General features: G+C 38.7%; 2 protein-coding genes across 5 annotated transcripts in view; one reads left to right on the top strand and one right to left on the bottom strand.

Annotated features, from left to right (window-relative positions):
• nudt6 (nudix (nucleoside diphosphate linked moiety X)-type motif 6) overlaps window positions 1-3110 on the top strand; it is a 139685-nt gene extending 136575 nt beyond the window's left edge. For all 4 annotated transcript variants that reach the window (XM_063046533.1, XM_063046532.1, XM_063046534.1 and 1 more), the window contains one exon: window positions 2709-3110. In XM_063046533.1, the coding sequence (XP_062902603.1) occupies window positions 2709-3109 (401 nt within the window). In that variant the 3' untranslated portion in view covers window position 3110. The remainder of the gene's footprint in view (window positions 1-2708) is intronic.
• Window positions 3111-5933: 2823 nt separating this feature from the next.
• fgf2 (fibroblast growth factor 2) overlaps window positions 5934-21782 on the bottom strand; it is an 85620-nt gene continuing 69771 nt past the window's right edge. Inside the window, exon 3 of the mRNA XM_063046537.1 lies at window positions 5934-6122. Coding sequence (XP_062902607.1) covers window positions 5934-6122 — 189 coding nt within the window. The remainder of the gene's footprint in view (window positions 6123-21782) is intronic.

Genomic DNA, 21782 nt, shown 5'->3' with positions numbered 1-21782 from the left:
CTTTCTCTCTCTCTCTTGTCCTTTAAGGACTTCATTCATTTTACATATACTTCTATTTACATGATGATTGATTTTGTTTGCCTTTGGAGTTTCCTTTGACTTTGGCAATTGAATATTGATTTACTATTTCCAAAACAGAAATAGAGACAGATGTGGTTTTACAACTGTTTTAAAATATTTGATTATGATTACTAAATACAACTTACTAAATAAATAGGAACAAAGTCAGGACATTGCTAAAGTAATAAAAATTGTTGAAACTCAAATTTGGATTTAGTGTTGCTATCACTGAGGCATATTTGTTAAAGTAAACAATGGTATTTGGAGCCATCCTGAAGGGTACAACTCCAGGTCTCATAATGAACAAATTACTCCAATAGAACCAAATATCAATTTAAAACCACAATTTAATAGTCTTAACAAGATGGTCTTGTATTTTGAATGGCTACTCCTAATTTTAAAAACTTTGAAAACATGGGCATTATATTATTGGATGGTTGATAAAGGCATTTATATTGCTTATTTCCACTTCTCTCTACTGCCAGGTAGAATAGAAAACAAAATTGCATTTCACCTCAAGTCTGCAGAAATTGAAACTATTCAATTATTTCTGGCAGAATTAAAGTAAAACAAAATATAATCATAGTTCTCAAGGTCCACTGGAACATATCAGTGTATTGTTGCAAGAAGAATGCATTAGATAATTATGAAATTTGTTTACATTCATACGAATTATTTCAGCTGTTCTATTTCTTCTGTATCAGAGAATGCTTATAAATAGCTTGGACAGAAAAGTCAGCATGTAATTGAAAAGCAAAGAAAAACTGCAGATGCAAAATGAAAACAGAGAGCGCTGGAAATACATAGATCAGATGGCATCTGTGAAGAGAGAAAGCCAGTTAACAATTTCAATCCCGTGAATGGTTATCAGCAAAAATTATTACCTCTGTTCCTCTCTCTCAGATGCTGCTTGACCTGTATATCAAGCATATTTTTTATAGTAAAGTCAGTATGCTGTATAATCAAGCTAAATTGGTTTTAATTTTTTTTCTGTATACTAAAATAAATATTCACATTGGTATGGGATTTAAACAATGGTACTGATCAGTTAGTTGTTCTTAACAAGGATTCACTAAATTCCTTCTGATAAAAATGTGACTTCATTGTACCAAGCAGTCAAGTTCTAGACTTGCATGAAATTCTTCATCCAAAACAAGTTTTGTTTTATTTCTAAAAGTATCTGTTTCACCACAGCCATCTCCTGCAGACCAGATGTTGAGATGGTAATGAACAAAAGTTCATTGCACAGCAAGATTTACAGAATGGCAGGTGGTTTATCTCTGATGCACTAAGTAAACTAATTTCAAACGAGATGGTCGATTGATTTAATTGATAGGACATATCTTTACTATTCACTTATTTACTTATATTTGTATGCCTTCATAGAAATAGCTTTTAAGTTTCAAAGTATTAACTCGTATGGAAAAGCATGTTCCTAACTAACTCTTATTCTGTCCTTTAAAGCTAGCAGCTCAGTAAATCAATTCTTTATCTTATTGCCACATAAGTAATCTTCAATTTCCTAATCCCTACATTTATAAAAAAGCTTTCCTATGGTTTAACAATTAGAACATTATCCTATTAAAATATTAATATAGGAAACAGCGCCTCAGAAAATGGCACATTGTACAGAGTGAGCGACAGAATGCCCATGGACCATATACATCAAGTATCACTGACTTTGATGATGTGTAATCTGTTCCCTAGATATGCTCTCACCTCCAACATCTGCCATACTAATGTGGTTTAAGAACAAATTTCTACTGCTTACAATTTTGTGCAACCTTCGGATTTAGCAAGCAACCACATACAACCTTATGACCTCAAGAGCAGAGCCCATGGTAAAAAAAAAGCTTTAAAATCTAAATGCTTAATAAACAATTGTTAATTTGCATAAAAGTTAAACCACTTTTGCTTGCTGGTGGTGTAGTGGCATCAGCGCCAGACTTCGGAGTGAAGGCTCCCGAGTCCGAATCCAGCTGGCTCCCCCGGCACGCTTTCCATTCGTGCTGGGTTGAGCGTCAACCTAGCAACTCGGCCACATAAAAAAAAAATTGCCTGCTACAGAAACATCAACAGCAAAAAGTTGATGGCCTATGCTCTCTCGTGAGTTTAAAGGCAATTTCTCTTTTCCTTTCTAAACTACTCCTACCTAACAAAAATAACCAAGCATTGTTTAATGAAAACATTAATTTGGTTATCATTTCAGAATACTGTTCCTCAAGTCTACAGACATTAAATTAAAGGATGCATAGATAATCTGCTTTCAGTTCTCAGAAGTTTACAAAGTATTTTTATACATGTTGTATAAAATTGTTTTTATAGTGACATAAATCAGTGTTTAATAGTATCCAGTGACAATTATGATTGGTTTCTTAAGGAAAAATATCTTCTGCTGGAATGCACACTTGACTTACAGGTGCACTGTTAAACAACATTATGAAGACATCTGCAATTTGCTGGGAACTGAAAAAAATTGTGTGCAATTTTAACTGTCATTAGATTTATGACAACCCTAACTACTCTAGAAAACAACCTATTCACACTGAGTCTGTTTAATGTTTACATTTAACATCTTAAGCATTTTTATGTATCACTTAAAATATTTTTCAGAAGCATTTACAATTAAATCTGGGTGTTGATTCTAGGAGACACAGCAGTCCGAGAAGTCTTTGAAGAGACGGGAATAAGATCCACATTTAAATCACTTTTAAGCATCAGGCAACAACACAAGCATCCAGGAGCATTTGGGAAGTCAGATTTATACATTATTTGTCGTCTGAAAGCTCTCTCATTTGATATCAATTTTTCCCAAGAAGAATGCATACGGTGTGAATGGATGGACCTCGAGGAGCTGACTCAAACAGAGCATGCAACACCTATAACCAGCAGGATAGCCAAGCTATTGTTATATGGATATAGAGAAGGGTTTGAAAAGATTGATTTAACTATGAGAGAGTTTTCAGCTGTTTATACAGGACTTACCTACAAACTCTATTGCAAAGCATTACCAGAGAAATTTGAGAACTTGAAACTAAACAGGCTTTGAAGAGAAAGAAATACTAGATATATTATATTTCATTGACTCTAGTCTGTCCAAATAAATTTCAACAGGCTATATAGTTTGAGAGATTTAAATTGGGCAAAATGTTATTCTACTGAATGTAGAATTTCACAAATTTTTTGATATATAAATATAAATAAATAAAATGGTCAGAGATCTCACTGCAGCTCTTCAATTCTGAAAATGTCATTGGATCTGAGAGTCTGAAGCCAACATATTTAATTAAATGGTGCATCCTAAAATGCCTCATAACTAAAGTTGGCATTGTTGTAATGTCATTCTTTGTATTAAATAATATGAACTTGTAGCATATTTTCATCTTCTTCCTAACTGTCAACTTTCTAAATATTAGGATTACTTTCAGAATGATTTGTAATAATCACAACAGCTTGAATTTGTATCATGGGTTCATAACCTGTGGTCTCAAAGGAAGTTTCAAGATTCACCAAATTATTAAGGTTATTGAACCTGGCCCAGTTTTGCCAAATGATTTGTTTTTCATCTTCTCAGCTTTTGTGTTTTTCTCCCATCACCACTGGTTCCAGAGTTACATCCCTTCTCTACTCTAGTTCACTGATTGACCCTCCATCTAACCCTACTCTTTACAGAGCTTGTAAAACATACAGAAATACTAACACATACCATGTATTAAAACCGACTTCGTAAGCTTCTGGACCCTCCAGTTTATCTAATTTCCTGTTTATTCCCTTTTCGCAGATAAGACAAAACTAACTAATTAGGCTGGATGAGATAGTTTTACAGCACTAACAGGCCTTAATTACAGCTGAGTCCGTGCTGACAATAATGTCATTCTACCCATACTCCCATTAATTCTGCCCCAGATTCTACCGCTCACCTACACACTAGGGTACAGTCAGAAATTAACCTATCGAGGTGCACGTCTTTAGCGATATGGGAGGAAGCTGCAGCACCCAGGAGAAAACATGCAATCACAAGAGAAATGTGCAAACCCCAGACTGAGAGAGAGAGTCTGGGTTGAACCAGGGTTGCCGGTGCTGTGAGGCAGCAGCTCCACGAGCTACCAGCAACACGATACAATTGTGGGTAAGTGACTCACAAGCACGTCCTCTACTTGTGGCCCCAGCAAGACAGAGAACCTGTGAAATGTCTAAATGATGTTCAAGTGATAAAACATCAGCTATCTAAAACCAAATCAGACAAAGAGTAGATGAAGGTATCTTGAAGGTCATAGGGAAATAGATAGGGAGCCAGAGGGTGTTAGCAAGGAAAATTCAGAGCTTGCCCTCTATTCAGTTAAACAATCCCATTGTCAGGACTGAAGAAAGTGGAACTGCAGGATGCGAGAAGTGGCAGTGTAAGGAGATTTTTGAGATTTGCGTGTCTGGAAAATATTCCAAAGTTAGAAATCTCAATAAAAAAGCTGAGAATTCGAATTCAGGATGCTGTTAGATCAGGAGGTAATGTAGTTCAGCAAGCAAACATCAATTAGAGAGCAAGACCTGATGCAAAACTAACTGGCAGAATAATTTTATGCATCAGCTTGGTATGAAAATGGTGGCATGAGAATGAACTTTGTGGTTGGGCCAATAATAGATACATGCATATGGCATGTAATTTGAAAACACTACTTTAAATCAATGTCAAATTAATATTTTTAAAGCCATTTTTAATTAACATTCTGGACAATGAAGAATATTCAATTCTAAACAAAAGAGGAAGGAAGAATAAAGGTAATCATTTATGACACGTATTTCAGTCTTACTCATAATCCCACTATAGTTAACAAAGATTCCAAATGCACTCGTAACAGAGGGATTAAAAAGCTCTTTTAGTGAGGATGAAATTTTGTCCTTTTATACTTGCCACAAGCTCTCAAATACAGTCCAGAGGATGTTAGATATATAATAGTCCCTTCACTGCAACTACATTTATTAATGTAAAATGTATATGAATCAAAGTATATAATACATAAGGTGCATTATCTTTTTTGTAATATGCCTAAACTGCACTATTTTTAGTTAATATCTAAGAGATAGCTTTTCAAGATGATCACAACCATAGCCATAAAAAATAAAAGGACCAATCCAATTTACATGTCTATTATACAACCTACATTCTCAGTTACTTTCTTTACACAAATCTACAATTTTCAAAACACAAGGAGCTATTTGTATACCACAAATAAGAAGTTTGCAAGTAACCCCAAGAAAACGGAATTGCATCTCCAACTGAACAGAGAACACTTGCTCCAAATCTTTTGATGGGGACTGATGACACATACAGATTAAATATTTAGAAAGTTGCAAATACCACATGGAGCAAAGAACCAATTAACTATAACAGTTTATATGAAAACTAGAAATGTTTTAATCTGGCAGTACATAAGGGTCTGCATGGGAAACAACAGCATTTTGGATTCTATTAAGCCAATCAAACAAAACTTGACCAGTGGTCACACATATGTAACCATTCATCTAAATACTACAATACTGCATTAACTGCATCTTTAAATCAAATTGTAGTTATTAGATAGTATTAACAAATTATTACATAAACCAGTATATTGGGTTATATAAAGAACATTTTAAATTAATGTTATCTCTGTGCGATTTAAAGAGACAAAGATGTGATGACACTTTATTAAAATCACATTTTATGTAGCCTGATAGTGCACAGTTGATTTACTGCAGTTTGTAAAACTGCCAGAACATCAAGACCATGTCGACACAATACTGTGTACACTTGTACCTTTCACAGCAATAAAACAGTCATATCAAAAGTGAAATCACTCTTTTAAATTAAAAAGGAAAATGCTGGAAGTAGATGGTTAGGAACACTTTGCAGACATTGGCAGAAACAGAATTGCCTTCTGTCCTGGTCCAGTTTTTGGCCCGTGTTTGTACTGTCCAGATCTTTTAAGAGCAACATACCAATTTTCATATTTCTTTGAACGATATGTATTGTAGTTATTTGGTTCCAACCTTTCATAAAAGAAGCATTCATCTGTTGGCAACCTCTGAAACAACAAATAAAAAATGCAGTTAATTTTCACTGAAAGGCAAAGTAGGTTTGTTAGTTAAATCAAGGAGTTCTTGAAGGACTTGGCAGCATCAAAGAAGCATCAATGGGGAGGGAAACAAAATTGTGAATTCAGAGATTCTTTATCAAAAGTGAGAAGGCAAGCGTATTTAAGCTGCACAGAGAGAAAGCTGGAGAGAACATCTGCAACAGTCTGCAAATCATGGTTGTCAAGAGAAGAATTATTTTAAAAACCATTGGAACAAAGGATAAAGAAATAATTTGAAATATCTCCAAAAAAAAGGGATTTACCTAAAATTATGAAACTGAATATTAAATACCATGGGTTGTAATATACCTTATATCTTTAGCTTATACTGGGCATCATCTGAGCCATAAAAATGTCTAGACAGGTGTCACAGCAGAAGTGAAAGAGTGAATTAGAGTGACATTGTTTGGAAGGTGAGGCCATCTTTACAGACTAAACTGTTAAATGAAGCGGTCTGCGTTTGATATCTTAAACGCAGAGGAGACCATATCCTGAGCAATAAAATCAACACACAAGATTCACAGCGCAAATGTATTACTACTGCATCTGGGAAGATTATTTGGGTTCCTGTATGATGGGAAGAGGTAAAAAAGGTGTTGAATCTTCTACAGTTGCATAGTAGAGTACCAGAAAGGGGAACTGTTGGCTGATATGGAAGAATCAAACTGGGAGCTCTAGTGGAAACTGTCTCTTCAGAATGCTGAAAGGAAAAGGAATATCGGTCTGCTGGTGGAAGTCCTATTGGAGGTGGAGGATTTTCACTGGATGTGGAGACTAGTGAGATGAAAGATGAGAAAAGCGGGGATCCTATCCTTGCTTGGCTAAAAGAGTTGAGGCAGTAACAGAGGTATGGGATAAAGAGACGTACTGAGAGCCCCGTCATCTCTGGTAGTAGGAAAGCAGTGGCTAAGGACGAAAGGAGCACATTTTGAAAGCAGCAGTACGGAAAATCTCATCGACACAAATCCAACACAAACAATAAACTGCAAGTGGTATGCACTCCTCACAGGTAGAAGGACACTGGAGTTCCTGAGCCTCTGCCTCTGCTTGGCCTATGACCCTCCAAACCATTTCTACCCATGTGCCTTTTAATTATTACCCCTAACTTTCTGTGGCAATTTGTTCCACAAACCCACTACCCTCTGTGTGGAAAAACACCTCTCAGGTTCCCTTTAAACCTCTGCCCTCTCAGCTTACACCTATAAACCTCTACCTTTACCTCTAACCCTTTCCTGAGGAAAAAGCCTGACCATTCCCCTATGATTTTATATTATTCTAGGAAAAACATATTCAACCCAACCAGTCTCTCCCCTAGGTCTCTGTTAGACAAGCTTCCCAGGGCCCTGCCATTCACTGTGCACGTCCTGCACTGGTTTAACTTCCCAAAATGTATTATTTTTACACGTCAAAATTAACTTCCATCAATCACTCCATTTCATCTGCAAACTTGTAATCATGCCCCCTATATTCTCAAATTATTAATATACATGACAAACGGGAGATTCAGCACCGATCCCTGTGGCACATCACTGGTCACATGCTTCCAATTTGGAAACACAAACCTCTGACTCCTATCACCAAGTCAATTTTGTATCCAATTGGTAGAACATCCTGGATCCCATGTATTCTATCCAGACCAGCCTATTATGCAGGATCTTGTCAATGACCTTACCAAAGTCCATGTAGATGTCCATCACCCTGGCTTTCGTTTCTTCTGGTCATATCTTCAGAAAAAAACTCAAACTCATGAGACTATTTCCAATGCTATCAATAATCAGTCCTTTTTTCTCCACAAGCAGGTAGATTCTGTCTCTTAAGGTCCTCTCCAGTAACTTTCTCACTGATGTTAGGCTCACCAGCCTATTCTATCTTTTATGTGTCAATGTGGTGCCTCACATTACTTCTTGCAGCTCCTCAATCATCGTCAGGTGCCGTGCCCAGTTTGAGCTTTGACTGCCATGGCCCACACACTCCTGTTTGGGGTCAAGTGGATCAATTCACTGGTATTCATTTCCAGTTCTTTGGCTGCTGTCTCCATCATCATTTGTCTTCCTCTTGCTTTCTTCCCTTCAATCTTTCCCATAATTACCGTGCATTCTAACGCCTCTTTCCTAATCTGATCTCATACATTATTTCTCTTTTTGTGTTTGCTCTGTTCATGACATCCTCATTAGATACAATACAGGCAATAAAAAATTATGATCAACCCATATGTCTATAGCTGTTGCTATTTAACTAAAAATAAAGGCAACAAAAGCTTTCAAAGAGGAACTGAATTACACCTATGACCCTTGCCCAATTATTCCCGATCTTTTCACTGACATCTATATACAACATGAAAAAGCAACACAAATTCAAGGTTCTGAATACAATTTACATTGTGCAACCCCTTGTGTTAGGATTACCAAATATACATTTTATAAAAATTTAAAAATTATGAGAACATTGAATTATGCGAAAACAATGTGATGCTTTCATTGATACAATTTAATGAATCGATCATTTAATGTGTTTCAGAAAATCAGTGAACTGACTGACATTACCACTGTCCCAATTTTTCCCCCCCAAAACAAAAACTTATTTTAGCCTTGGACTGGAATTTATTTATTTGTTGGACATTTTCAATTTCAGTTGCAGGGAGATGTGACAGGCAAGCCTTAAAGTAGTAATAATTAGCAGATATCAATCTTCACTAAGCGAAGTAAGACACAGTTCGACACACTCTTGCCCAACTCAAAAGATTTCAGGTTCACATCATACTACAGTGATTCAAGTGCAGAATTCTAGGCATTTAACATCTCATTGAGGGACTGCTGCTACTGCTGGTGCCGTAAAATCCATCAGCCCTCTCAAGTAGTGGCAGGAGTGTTATCCCAGGTTGCTCATGAACATTTTGCCTCACTTTCACTAAAGCAGATTATCTAATCATTACTCCGGTTACTGTTTTTCATAGCCTGCTACATGCAAATTGCCAAACCCTGTATTACAACAGTAACTACAGTCAAAAAAATGTAGTTTCTTTGTAATATAATTTCAGATGTTCTGAAAAAGGCAAGTTTCTCTTCCTAATATTCCTTTATTAAAAATGTACGCATACATAAATGAACTAATTTTGGGTACTGCAAGGATATTGTTGATCTGAAAAAAATATATTTCAAGATTACTCCATGGTTGTGTAACTACTAAGTAGTGAAGGTACACACTGTGAATGCTTCCCAGTAAGAGAGTAAAATGCTTTCTTCACAGCTGTATCAAATAAAATTACTTGGTAATTTGTCAAAAATATGCTGCATATATATGCATGTTAATTTTTAGAATTAAAAATAAACTCAGAACTCCAGAGTTGCATAGTAAATTGTATCCTTTGAGCCACAGGAACTGTTCCAAATAATTTAATTGTATAATCTTTTGAAAGTTAAGTCCAGTAGTATACAAGTTCCCCTTTTGAACCTACATTATTTTTATCCTCTTTATCATAGGTCACAATGTTCTACTCTATTGTGGCCTTTACTCAAGGATTCAAACATCAATATTTTAAAATAAGAAAAAGACAACAGTTGGATATTTGTTGTTCTTATGGTAGAACAGCCAAGACAGAAGCAGAGGACTAGACAATGAAGTACAAATGAAGAGGACAGAAAATAAGAGCAATGCCAAAGACACCTGGGAGAAAAATATCATGTAAAAAGTTGAACATGAAAACTGCAAGTGATGCCGTTTCTCTATTATAAGTTTAATGTATTCCTTAATGTATTCCTTAATGTATTCCTCAATTCCCCTCTTCCAATTTTCTCCCTTTACCCTCTTGAAGATAATAACTCCCACTAAGCTGCAGTTGCTCTGATAATAAATGGCACATTGCCAAATGGCTACTGAGGTCACCTTAACTGCACCTTTCAGATAATTCATTATATTTTAGGACTCATGGCAAGATAGAAGGCACTCTTTTCCCCATTGTATGGTCCAGGAACAAGAGTTTTGAATCTTTAGCTCTTCTTAGGCTACAGGAAGTCTTTTGAAAGCCTGAAGAATACAAAAATAATGTTTAATGCACATATTTTCCCCAAGTAACCATGAGCTTACGAAGCATAAAATTAAAATGTTTACTCCATCAAGTGAAGCAACTTCGATTTCTAATTTTCTCTATCCGCAGATTTGAGATTTGCTAGTGAACTACAGACGTCCAACTGCAGATTGCCAGCTAATCAAGGATTTGATTATGATATGTTCCCAATTTATTATGTTAGCACTTAAAACTTTCATAGTTAATAGATATAGGCTACTAAGGGATAAAAGGTGTAGAAAACATTTCACAATACATACAAAGTAAGATTTACTACAACATGCTGAAAATGGCAGCAAAATGGATCCTAACCCAAAAGAATTCATGCTCAAGAAAAATACTTTAAAATGTCACTCAAGCCTTGTGTTCCAGAGATCCAGAGGTTAAATCAGTGATGAGTGCATGTCTACATTCACCACCTTTGGTAATAATTAACAGATGGAGGCTATCAGAAAAATCACTAAACCCACTCAGCTAATTCTATTCTTGCTTTAAATATTTTATGGTCACTGGCAAGAATATCATGTATAATCTTCATTTCAGCTCAACAATGTGTTGGAAGACAATGTGAAGCATGATGCACACTCACAGTGGGCCCCTACAGAACATTTCCCAGAGTAACTGATTGCAATCAGAAAACCAGAAACAAACTGTCTAACAAAATACTTACAGTAATGTTAGACCAATAATTCTAACTCCATACCACTTCAGACATACAGCAGTTTACAGTTACTGCTGTATAGAATTGCTAAGTATGCCCACAGAAAAAGAATCTCAGGATTGTATGTGGTGACATGTACTCTGATAATAAATTTTACTTTGAACTTTAAAAACACCAGTTTAAAATATTAAAAGATTATTGTTCTAGTCTTTTTCCCCAGATGTGTAAACAAAGATATTTTGTTTTGCGAGTTTATTCTGAAATATGGTATACTTATCAAATGACTTGACTAGCTAAAGCAGCTGCATAATTCAGTCAATGAATTTACTCTATCGGTTAGCAAATAGAAAGCAGAGAGTTAGGATACATGTGTGTTATACTGGTTGGCAATCAGTGGTGGGCAGTGTGCCACAGGGGTGGTGCTGGGCCCGCAGCTGTTCACAATATACATTAACAATCTGGCAGAGGGGGCCAAGTGTAGTGTATCTAAGTTTGCTGATGATACTAAGCTGAGCGGAAAAGCAAATTGTGCAGAAGATACGGAGAGTCTGCAGAGAGATATAGATAGGTTAAGTGAATGGGCAAGGGTCTGGCAGATAGAGTACAATGTTGGTAAGTGTGAGGTCATCCACTTTGGAAGGAAAATGGAAGAGCAGATAATTTAAATGGTAAAAAAATAATTGCAGCATGCTGCTGTGCAGAGGGACTTAGGAGCGCTTGTGCAAGAATCACAAAAAGTTGGTTTGCAGGTGCAGCAGGCTATCAAGAAGGCAAATGGGATGTTGGCCTTCATTGCTAGAGGGATTGAATTCAAGAGCAGGGAGGTTATGCTGCAACTGTACAGGGTACTAGTGAGGCCGCACCTGGAGTAGTGTGTGCAGTTCTGGTCTTACTTGAGGAAGGATATACTGGCTTTGGAAGCGATGCAGAGGAGGTCCACCAAGTTGATTCCAGAGATGAGGGGGTTAGACTATGAGGAGAGATGGAGTTGCCTGGGACTGTGCTCACTGGAATTCAGAAGAGTGAGAGGAGATCTTATAGAAACATAAGATTATGAAAGGGATAGATAAGAGAGGCAGGAAATTTGTTTCCACTGATAGGCAGGACTAGAATTATGGGCATAGCCTCAAGATTTGGGGGAGTCGATTTAAGATGGAGATGAGGAACTGCTTTTCCCAGAGGCTGGTGAATCTGGAATTCTCTGCCCAATGAAGTAGTGGAGGTTACCTCAGTAAATATAAGTAAATATATTTAAGACAAGTTTGGATAGATTTTTGCATAGTATGGGAATTAAGGGTTATGGGGAAAAGGCAGGGAGGTGGAGACGAGTCCATGACCAGATCAGCCATGATCTTATTGAATGGTGGATCAAGTTTGATTGGGCCAGATGGCCTTCTGCTGCTCCTATTCTTATGTTCTCCAATTTAAAGACTATCTAGCAATCCCAAACACCTTTAGTACTGTAATGATACGGAGTATTCCAAGTTTTCCCCGCATTATCACTGGTCAGTGGTTCCCCCTTTGAATCATTGTTAACAGTATTTGGGGAGTATTTTTACCACAATGCTGTGTTTCAAAGTGGTCTTTCAGCAAGTTCTTAAGCACAAATAGAGAAATACAGTACGTATTTGTACACGCCAGTCTTGTCAATGACATACACATTCTAAAGAACGAATTTAAAACACAAGATATCAAATTAATTGACCTTTCTTTTCCTCCTCCACAGCCTCTATTGTCAGATTATTGTGCAATATGAATTAAGTATAAATTAAATAGTCTGGTACATACCATGTGATAATTAAATACAATAAAAGTATCAATTAATAGCACAAATTTTCTGATAACTTTATAAATTCATCCAATGTATGTGCTGGACCTTATCACAGTTCCAATTTAAGCATAATTGTCCACAGTGTATTGTGTTTGTGTTTGGTATCATCTGCTCACTGAGAAATTTTTAATTTGAGTTGCTGCATCATTTTATTGTTGAATTTTTTCTTTTCCATATGCAGTTTTTCTGCCAGAGCTAGATCATCTGGGAATTCTTATCCCCTGAGTGTTTCCTTCTCTTACTTAAATCCACATCTCCCTTTTGTCCATACACATATTTGAATTATCCATATCCTTATAATTAGCCATATCCTTGCAGAATACTGTTCAACCACCAACTCACAGCTTCAGGTAGTTTCAAGATCACTTCAAACTCACACTGAACTACAGAATACAGTAGACATTTGCCTGTATACACACACACACACACACAGAGCTGAGCTCCAAATCATTTCTGATGCATTCAGTGACCCAAGTGAGTGCATCTTACTCCAAATATTGACAAAACTAAGCACCTTTAATAAATCACCCTTGCTACACAAGACTGCTCTTTGACAATAAAGGGTCCTAGAAATGAGAGATTACAATCCATATCTTGAGTTCTTTCTCAAAGGCAGACAATTGAGGATGAATTCCAGTACAGTGTTACAGCTGAGCCATCTGAGGGAAAATGTTTGATGGTGACGATATACTGTAGTGCCAACAGTAACTCTACCTCTCCCATACGAGGTTTAAAGTAGTGAATTATACACTCAGTGGCCACTTTAGCAAGTTTATTTACCAGCGAGGTCTGCTGTTGCGAGCTCATCCATTTCAAGGTCCATGGCAGCATAGTTGTTGGCTCAGCACTATTACAACTCAGGGTGTCGGAGTTCAATTCCGACATAGTCTGTAAGACGTTTGTATGCCCTTTCCGTTGTCACATGGGTTTCCTTTGGGTTATCCGATTTCCTCCCACAGTTCAAAGATGTACCGGTTAGTAGGTTAATTGGTCAATGTAAATTGTCCTGTGATTAGGCTGGGGTTAAATAGGTGGATTGTGGGTGGTGCAGTCCTTTGGACTAGAAGGCCTCTCCCACAAATTAAAAAATAAGTAAAGGTTCAATGTGCTGTGATTTCAGAGATGCTCTTCTGCACACCACTGTTGTAACATGTGGTTATTTACTGTAACCTTCCTGTCAACTTGAACCAGTTTGGTCATTCTCCTTTGACCTCTCTATTAACAAGGCGTTTTCATCCACAGAACTACTGGTCACTGGATTTATTTTGTTCTCTGTAAACTCTAGAAACTATTGTGCATGAAAATCCCAGGAGATCAGCAGTTTCTGAGATACTCAAATCACCCTGTCTGGCACCAACAATCATTCTTCGCACAAAGTCACTTAGATTACATTTGATCTGAACAACACTGAACGTCTTGACCATGTCAGCATGCTTTTATGCATCGAATTGCTGCCACATGATTGGCTAATTGCATTGATGAGGTATACAAGTGTACCTAATAAAGTGGCCACTGAGTGTATACATTGAGCGCCTCAAGCATAGGATAAATATCACTAACAATCCTACAAATGGACTGGTAAACCAGTGTTAGTGTCTCCATCAGGCTAATGTCTCCTGCATTGAGATCTTAATTACTTCCAGATGGCACCAATGGCTGTCCCCACTTAGCTCAGCATCCAACAGCAGCACAATGCTCTGAACTGCATCACAGCAAGACAAACTGGAGGACAGTGAAGACACTGCAACAAAAGAGTAACCAAAGCCTCCTCATAAAAAAAATGTAACATCCTTATCAACAGGCCAGCAGTGGCAGAGCTAGTAAACCTACTGCTTCAAGCTTTCAACAACTGGGGCTCAATCCTAATTACCGTTTTCTGTGTGAAGTTTGCATATTCTCCATCACAACATGGGTTTCCTCCCAGGTGCTCCAGTTTCTAACCACATCCTAAAAAAGTAGGTTTGGTGGGTTAATTGCCCTCCGTAAGTTGCCCTAGAAAGGTGGCGGTAGGAGGTGGAAGAGAGGGAGGGAGAGAGTTGATGGACATTTGGGGAGAGTATGTTACAAGAAAAGAATTAGTGGAGACTGTGAGTGGGATTGCTTTGTTGACCAGCATAAACTTGATGAACCCAAGTGGCTTCTTTTAATGTTCAAAGGTTCATTTATTATCAAAGCATACAACTTGAAATCCTTCTTCTCCGAATAGCCATGAAACCAAGAAAAGAAATGCAGCATAATCATCAACCCCATCCCCCGCACAAAAAAAACAAAAGCTGAACAGTTACATCGACCCACAAATACCCCTCCCCGCACAAAAAAGATTGGGTGAAAAATACAGAATGTAAAAATCTGTAAGACTGAAAAAAAAGTCTATAGTCCAAATCTAAAACGCAGGCAACCTGGGCAAAACTCTCTGGCAGACCTTTCCCTGCCTCTGTAGAACGATCAAAAGACAGACAGCCAGCACTCTGACTCTGCACTCATCTTGATGCTTCAATTTCCCTCGTCACTTTAATCTGCAAATGGAAGCTTTAATCAGCAAAATGGAGTCAAACATCGGCTTGCGCCCCATCCTGCAGCTTGCCCGTCACGAGGTTCACACAGGCTGCCTCGGTTTCTTGGAGATTGCAGAGCGTTGAAGCACCCAAATGATCTCCGAGCTTCTGCATTCACCCTGGTGTTTCAATCACCCTTGATTTAATCGGTGAAATGGAGAACATCGGACTTCACCCACCACTTCTCCTGGAATCCTCAGACTGCAGAGGTACACCCAAACTACAGCATCTCCAAACAGCAAATCACACGCTCCAACAGTTCCAGAATTACATCCAAGATGAAAAACAAACTTAAAAGACATAAAAGAAGTGAAACATATGGTTTCCCCTTGATCTATCCAGAAGATGTCGACCAAAGGAGCATTGTACAGAGGCGCCATCTTGACTGGAATGTTGCAGGGAAACATGGAAATGGAGAAAAAGACACAGGCTATTCAGTCCTTCTTGTCTGCTTCACTATTCACGTCTTTGCCAATCCTCTACCTTTAAGCTGTTGTGCACACTGAGTATTGGGATGTTGTCTGGCCCAGCAACCTTACAGGGGGTTATCTCTCTGCAGAGTCCTTCTCACATCTGCTGCTGTTGTGGTTGCTCACCTGGGGTGCTGGGGGGGGGGGCAGAGGAAAGAGGGGTAGATTTTGTGGCTGGCATTGTGTCAGTCATTTACAGCATCGGGGAGGGAGGCATAACTTGTATAGTCAATGCTGTTTTTCCTTGTGTAGTCAGTAATACCCTTGATACTCAGCCATCTACACCAAGCATCATTATTGGACAGGTGTTCTTGGATTTTTATGCGTAGGCAACCTTAGCCATCCTGATGCCCAAGATGAGGATTCTCCCGGCTGCTCTGAAAGCTGTTTTGTCTGCAGACTTGAAAGAAACATCCAGGGATTTTGGTCGGGAACGTACCTCTATATTCATCCAGGACCTGCTTTAGCTGTGAGATGATTGGTTTTGAGGTTCCAATGTTGTCCACACACTTACAGATGCAGCGACAGATGGGACATATTCCGAGGTTTGTGTCTTCTCCATTTGTGATAGCTTCCTTGGACATCTGCCATTCAAAATAGTCCTGAAGCATAGAGATTGTCTCATTAGGCCTTATAGTGATGGTCGTCTTGACTTGTTTCTCCATCTTCAGCAGCAGTTGGTATAGTGAGATTAACATTATGCAGATGCGGTCAGAGGAGCCAAGATGAGGGCTTGGGTAGCTTTTTAAGTATCCCATCTGTTTCTATAACTATTCAGCCAATTCTGAATCCCCATGCATCCATACAGACAACATCCACAGCTCTGCCTGTAATCATCTCCTTGAAAAACTCAATCAAGTTAGAAAGAATAAATTTTAAGTTCTGTTGTAGCTCCACCAGACTGCATAAATTCACTGGGAAGCCACACATGCACCATCATGACAAATGAAATCCTACCATTATGTCTACATCTGCATAACACTGACATTAACAATCAGCACAAAAAAATAAATCATCACATGTAGTAAATTTTACTGAGGATCTTTGCAAAAGGATCAATCAAGAATTTATGCAGACCCAAAGGAGCATTTTATGAAAGAGAAATACTCTGAGAGGTGGGATTATAAGGAAAGCAAATACAATTTTAAAAGACAAATCTTTGTCAGATTGAGAGTTACTGAAACCAGCAATCAATAGCAATAGTGATCAACTGGTGAACAGCTTTTTAAACAAATTATGACAGAGGGAGCAGAGGTTCAGACGAGTTCAGCAGAGGTGAAAAATGATAGATGAACATAAAAACTATCGGAGCAGTCAAGTTACAAGTAACACTCCATATAATCTCATTTACAGTGAATGTAATGCACACAAAATGTTGGAGGAATTCAACAGGTCAGGCAGCATCTATGGAAATGAATTAACAGTTGACATTTCAGGCTGAGATTGTCTATTTCAACGCTGTTGTCCCGTAAAGCAATTTTAGACAAAGGGTTAAAATTTTCATTTAATGGGCCACCACTTGTAAATTTTGAAGATCTTTATTTGATTTGCCAAATATTGGGTAAACTACTGGAATGATGCATTGCAACTTCACTACAAAAAAAAAATCTTTATTAATCTCCTGAAATCACAGAACACATAGAAATCGAGGCCAAAAAGAATACTTAAGTATGATTTCAACTTTGCTAGGTCAACTTATTTATTAAAAAGAAATTCACCCAGGAAAGAAACAAGAAGTTATACAAGGGCAGTGCAGTAAACGCACATCATTGTACCCAGCTGACTAATGGAAGAAAAATGGTACTAAAACCGTGCAGCAAAATGCACTCCCTCCGGCTCACCTGCTTAGCAGACGTATCCAGGAACTGGAGCTATTCACAGATGTTATAATAGCAGCCACTAAACTGCAAAACTTTTTGAATCATTGAAACACTTCTTTCTCCTGTCTTCAAGGAGTCAATATGTCATCCTATAATATTCCACTGCTGCACTTTTCCTCCCCTTTTACCATTTACACATTTTTTTTAAAGTCTGCTGGCAAGCTTTTGGCAAGCAAATCCATGATGTGCAGTTCAATGCCAAATCTTCAAAATATCACTTTACTTCAGTTAACGGGAATTGCTACCATTTTTTCTGGTCACAAAACAAAGCATGCAGCCCGAATTGGAAAGACATACCGAAACTTTTGGTATCCCTTTTAATATTATTGACCAACTTACTTTTTGTATTCCATCTTTACCTTCTTAACCACAAAGAAGCGAAAATCTTCAGATGCTGGAAATCCGAGCAACGCACACAAAATGCTGGAGGAACTCATCAGGCGAAGCAGCATCTATGGATTACCTTCTTAATTACTCTTTAAGTTGCCTTCTGTTGTGTTTTTTTTTTAAAAAGCTTCCCAACCCTCTAAATTCCCACTGATTTTTGCTCTATTATATGCCTCTTTGCTTTTTTCATTAGCTTTAACTTCTCTTGTTGGCCATGGCTCTGCCATCTTGCCTTTGGAATACTTCCTCCTTTTTTGGATGCATATATCCTGTGTCTTCGAATTGCTTCCAGAAATTGCAGCCATTGCTATTTTGCTGTCATCCCCATCAGTGTTCTTTTCCAATCATTTCTGGCCAGCTCCTCTCTCATGCCTCCGTAATTCCCTTTACTTCACTGCAATACTGATACATCTGACTTTAAAGCTGTCTGATCATAAATACCCTTATAGGTAGGAAACATCATTATCTTGAGAGGCATATCAATGGCTGTTCTAGCCCTGGCAAGCTAAGTAACAATGTCAATTACAGACAATCTGGAAAAGTAACAAATCCTGCTTTTTATATTTCCCAAGAATAAAGTTTTCAAAATCATCCACAGAAAGTGCAATAGCTAATCATCTCAATAAAAATCTTAATTTGTAAATTATTTAAAATTTTGTTCTACTTTTCCATAACCCAATGCCTCCTTCCTAAACAAATAATTGAAAAGGAAAGTTATAAAGTTTTCAGAACAACTTCATGTAGAGTTAGTTCACTGCACAAAATGAGTGCTTACCATCATTCTTATTCCAAGGTATTTACTTTATGGAAGGGCTAGAATGTATTTTTGGTTTTACCATTGACAGACAACCCAAAATTAAAAATGTACTACTTAAATAAGGCAGATACAATCCTGCATTGAACCATCACACAAATCCAATGGCTCTGATACTGGACAGTAAATGTTCTTTGTGAAAATGCTGACATACAAAACACTATCTGAGCAAAATGCAAACATTGTTTCAGAGACTAGGAATAAGCAAACGTGTGTAGAAGAATCTGTTAACTCAAGTTCATCTACCAAACCTCCGAGAGTACTGTGAGGTGAATGGATACAGATATGCATTCCAGGATTTCCCAAATGGCCCATACCATTTGGAAAAGGCCCATACCATTTGGAAAAGGCAGGATACATCCATTTCTGAACAGTATCAATTTTTTTTTAACCAAAATGAATTTTATTCATTGTCAAAAATAATTAGAAAATCAACCGTGCAACCTTTCATTCTTACATTCATATACATAGTGGTAAATTATATTTTTAAACCAATAGCACAATGCTACTCATGTGGTCTCTGGGGTGATACATGACTACAATAATTGAGTGGCTTCCTCACCCAGCCCAGCTCCTCCCTGTACTGCAGTTCCTCTCCACTGAGCCATTGTGGTGACTGCACCAAGTTTTGTGCATCCCATGGCACATACTCCTGCAGCCTGGAATGTGCCAGTTGGCAGCATTCCTCTTTGGACATCTCGATGTGCTGGCAGACGAACAAGTTTCGAGCAGACCACAGTCTGCAAGGTGAGCAACCATTTTATTTCCGCTACAGTCACTACGCTATGCTATACTCCGAGCATGCAGAATAGATGTGACTGGGTAGTCTCCTCTCATCACCGGCCAAGCGAGGTCTTGGTGCCTGTTGGTGTGACTGCTGGAAGGTCTGCTCAAGGAACCACCCCACTGGCCCTCAGGAAGCTCCTTGCTGACCACTGCCTGATGGTCAAAAGGTGTTGGTCTAGATGAACTTTTCCATGAAAGGCAGGCAGTCCAGCAATGTCAAACAGATTGGGATGTTGAGCAGCAATGAGGCCAGACCCATCATTCACAACACCAAGGACAAGTAGAACCTCAGAATGTAGTAGCACTTAGCGCTCACGTACTTAGGTTCTACACACAGCCTGTCACACACAAAGGTGGTCAGGGCGAGGGTAACATTGGGAATGGATGGAGCCTTCAGGGTCAGTGGTTGCTTCAGACTTTTCCACTTGCTGTCACCTAACACTGTTCTGAGAGAGGACAGGAAGCTCTGAGAGGCTGTGCTGGCTGTGGCCTGTTATAGAACAACATAAAAAGATCTGGAGATCCTCAATATGTCTGTCTGTGAAGATGCAACTGAGCCATCTTCTTCCTTAAGGCTGTGGATCACAGCTTTCCCTTTTGGAAAGAGCACAAACACATCCTAATCCTGCTCCATGTAGCAGACCCTGGATTGGCAGATGATTTTAAGGATTCAGAGTCAAAGAGCTGGGCTTACTGGCCCTGTACTTCTTATAGTTCCTCCCTCACATCCTCCACCACTCAACTGCAGAAGTTGTTGCTGCAATCCTATCCAGAATTGACACAGTTCCCTCTGACCCCACCTTGCTTTCTGAACCCTTTTCTTGACACAAAAAAAGCTCTTGATGTTCTCCTTGGTTGCTTCCCACCAGTGCACTTGGGAAATCAAAGAGAGGCTTCATAGTTCTCCAACTTGTGTACTTAATCTTTAGTTTCTCAATATTCTCTGGTGTCAGCTGCTGGATATTCAACCTCCCCTGCCTGCCTTTTGGTCCTCCTGTAGGTGTCAGAAGATTCAGGGGAAGCAGTGGTCATAAAAGAACAACAGTGTGATGTTGGTGGATCTGACATGCGTTGGTGGGTCCGGAACAAGCCAAGCCACCCAGATGAGACCAGGTGGGTTGCAGCTGTGCTCTGCCTGGAGGGGTGCTGAAGGCGTTGTGCAGTTTGGCATCATTAACCACTTCCATCAGGAATCTAGAGGTGCTGTCCACTCTGTCAAATCAAAAGGCCTCAATGATGCAACTGAAGTCACCAGCGAGAATGACCAGGCACAATGTTGCCAGCAACAGTGGGAGCTGCCAGAGACTGGCCAACAATTCACACTGCACAGGCAAGGCATACACGATAGTTAACCAGACTGGAGTGTTTCAATGCATTGCATCTGTCACAGGGAGACACCAAAGAGCTCTCTAACTTGGGTAATTGAGCAAAATCTCTGGGTAAAGAAAGACAGAGTGGTAGGTGCATGGAACAGTGTGGCAGGGTTGTGTTGGAGGCAGATACGTAAGGGACATTTAAGGGACTCAGATAGGGACACGGATGAAAGAAAAATGGAGAACTATGGGGAGGGAAGGGTTAGATTAATCTTTGAGCAGCTTAAAAATGCAGCACGTCAATGGCCAAAGAGCCTGTAGTATGCTGTACTGTTCTATATTTGTTAAGTTCAGTTTCATGAAAAAGAATATGTTTACTTCAAACTGTAAAACTTTAACACAAATCTCTCCAAAGCATGTGTTGTGTTAGGTAAAACACTTTACTACATTCTAAGCTGATACAATACATCTGGTTTAGTAATCCTTTGCTGGGGTTCCTCCCTTTTCTATTGCTTATTGGCACCCTCCCATAATGACTGGAACGCATTGAGCTGAAAATGATAAATTATTTGCTCAGGATGTTGAGTTTAAAAACACAATTTAGGTGTAAAACCTTACCCTAACCTTGATATGGGGGATGCCAACACGAGGAAATCAGCAGATGCTGGAAATTCAAGCAACACATACAAAATGCTGGTGGAATACAGCAGGCCAGGCAGCATCTATAGGAAGAAGTAGAGTCAACGTCTTGGGCTGAGACCCTTCGTCAGGACTAACTGAAAAAAGAGATAGTAAGAGATCTGAAAGTGGGAGGAGGAGGGGAGATCGAAATTATAGGAGAAGTCAGGA

Source organism: Mobula hypostoma, chromosome 4, assembly GCF_963921235.1.
Source record: "Mobula hypostoma chromosome 4, sMobHyp1.1, whole genome shotgun sequence".
In the NCBI taxonomy this organism is placed as follows: Eukaryota; Metazoa; Chordata; class Chondrichthyes; order Myliobatiformes; family Myliobatidae; genus Mobula; species Mobula hypostoma.
This window is presented reverse-complemented; position numbering and strand designations above follow the sequence as displayed.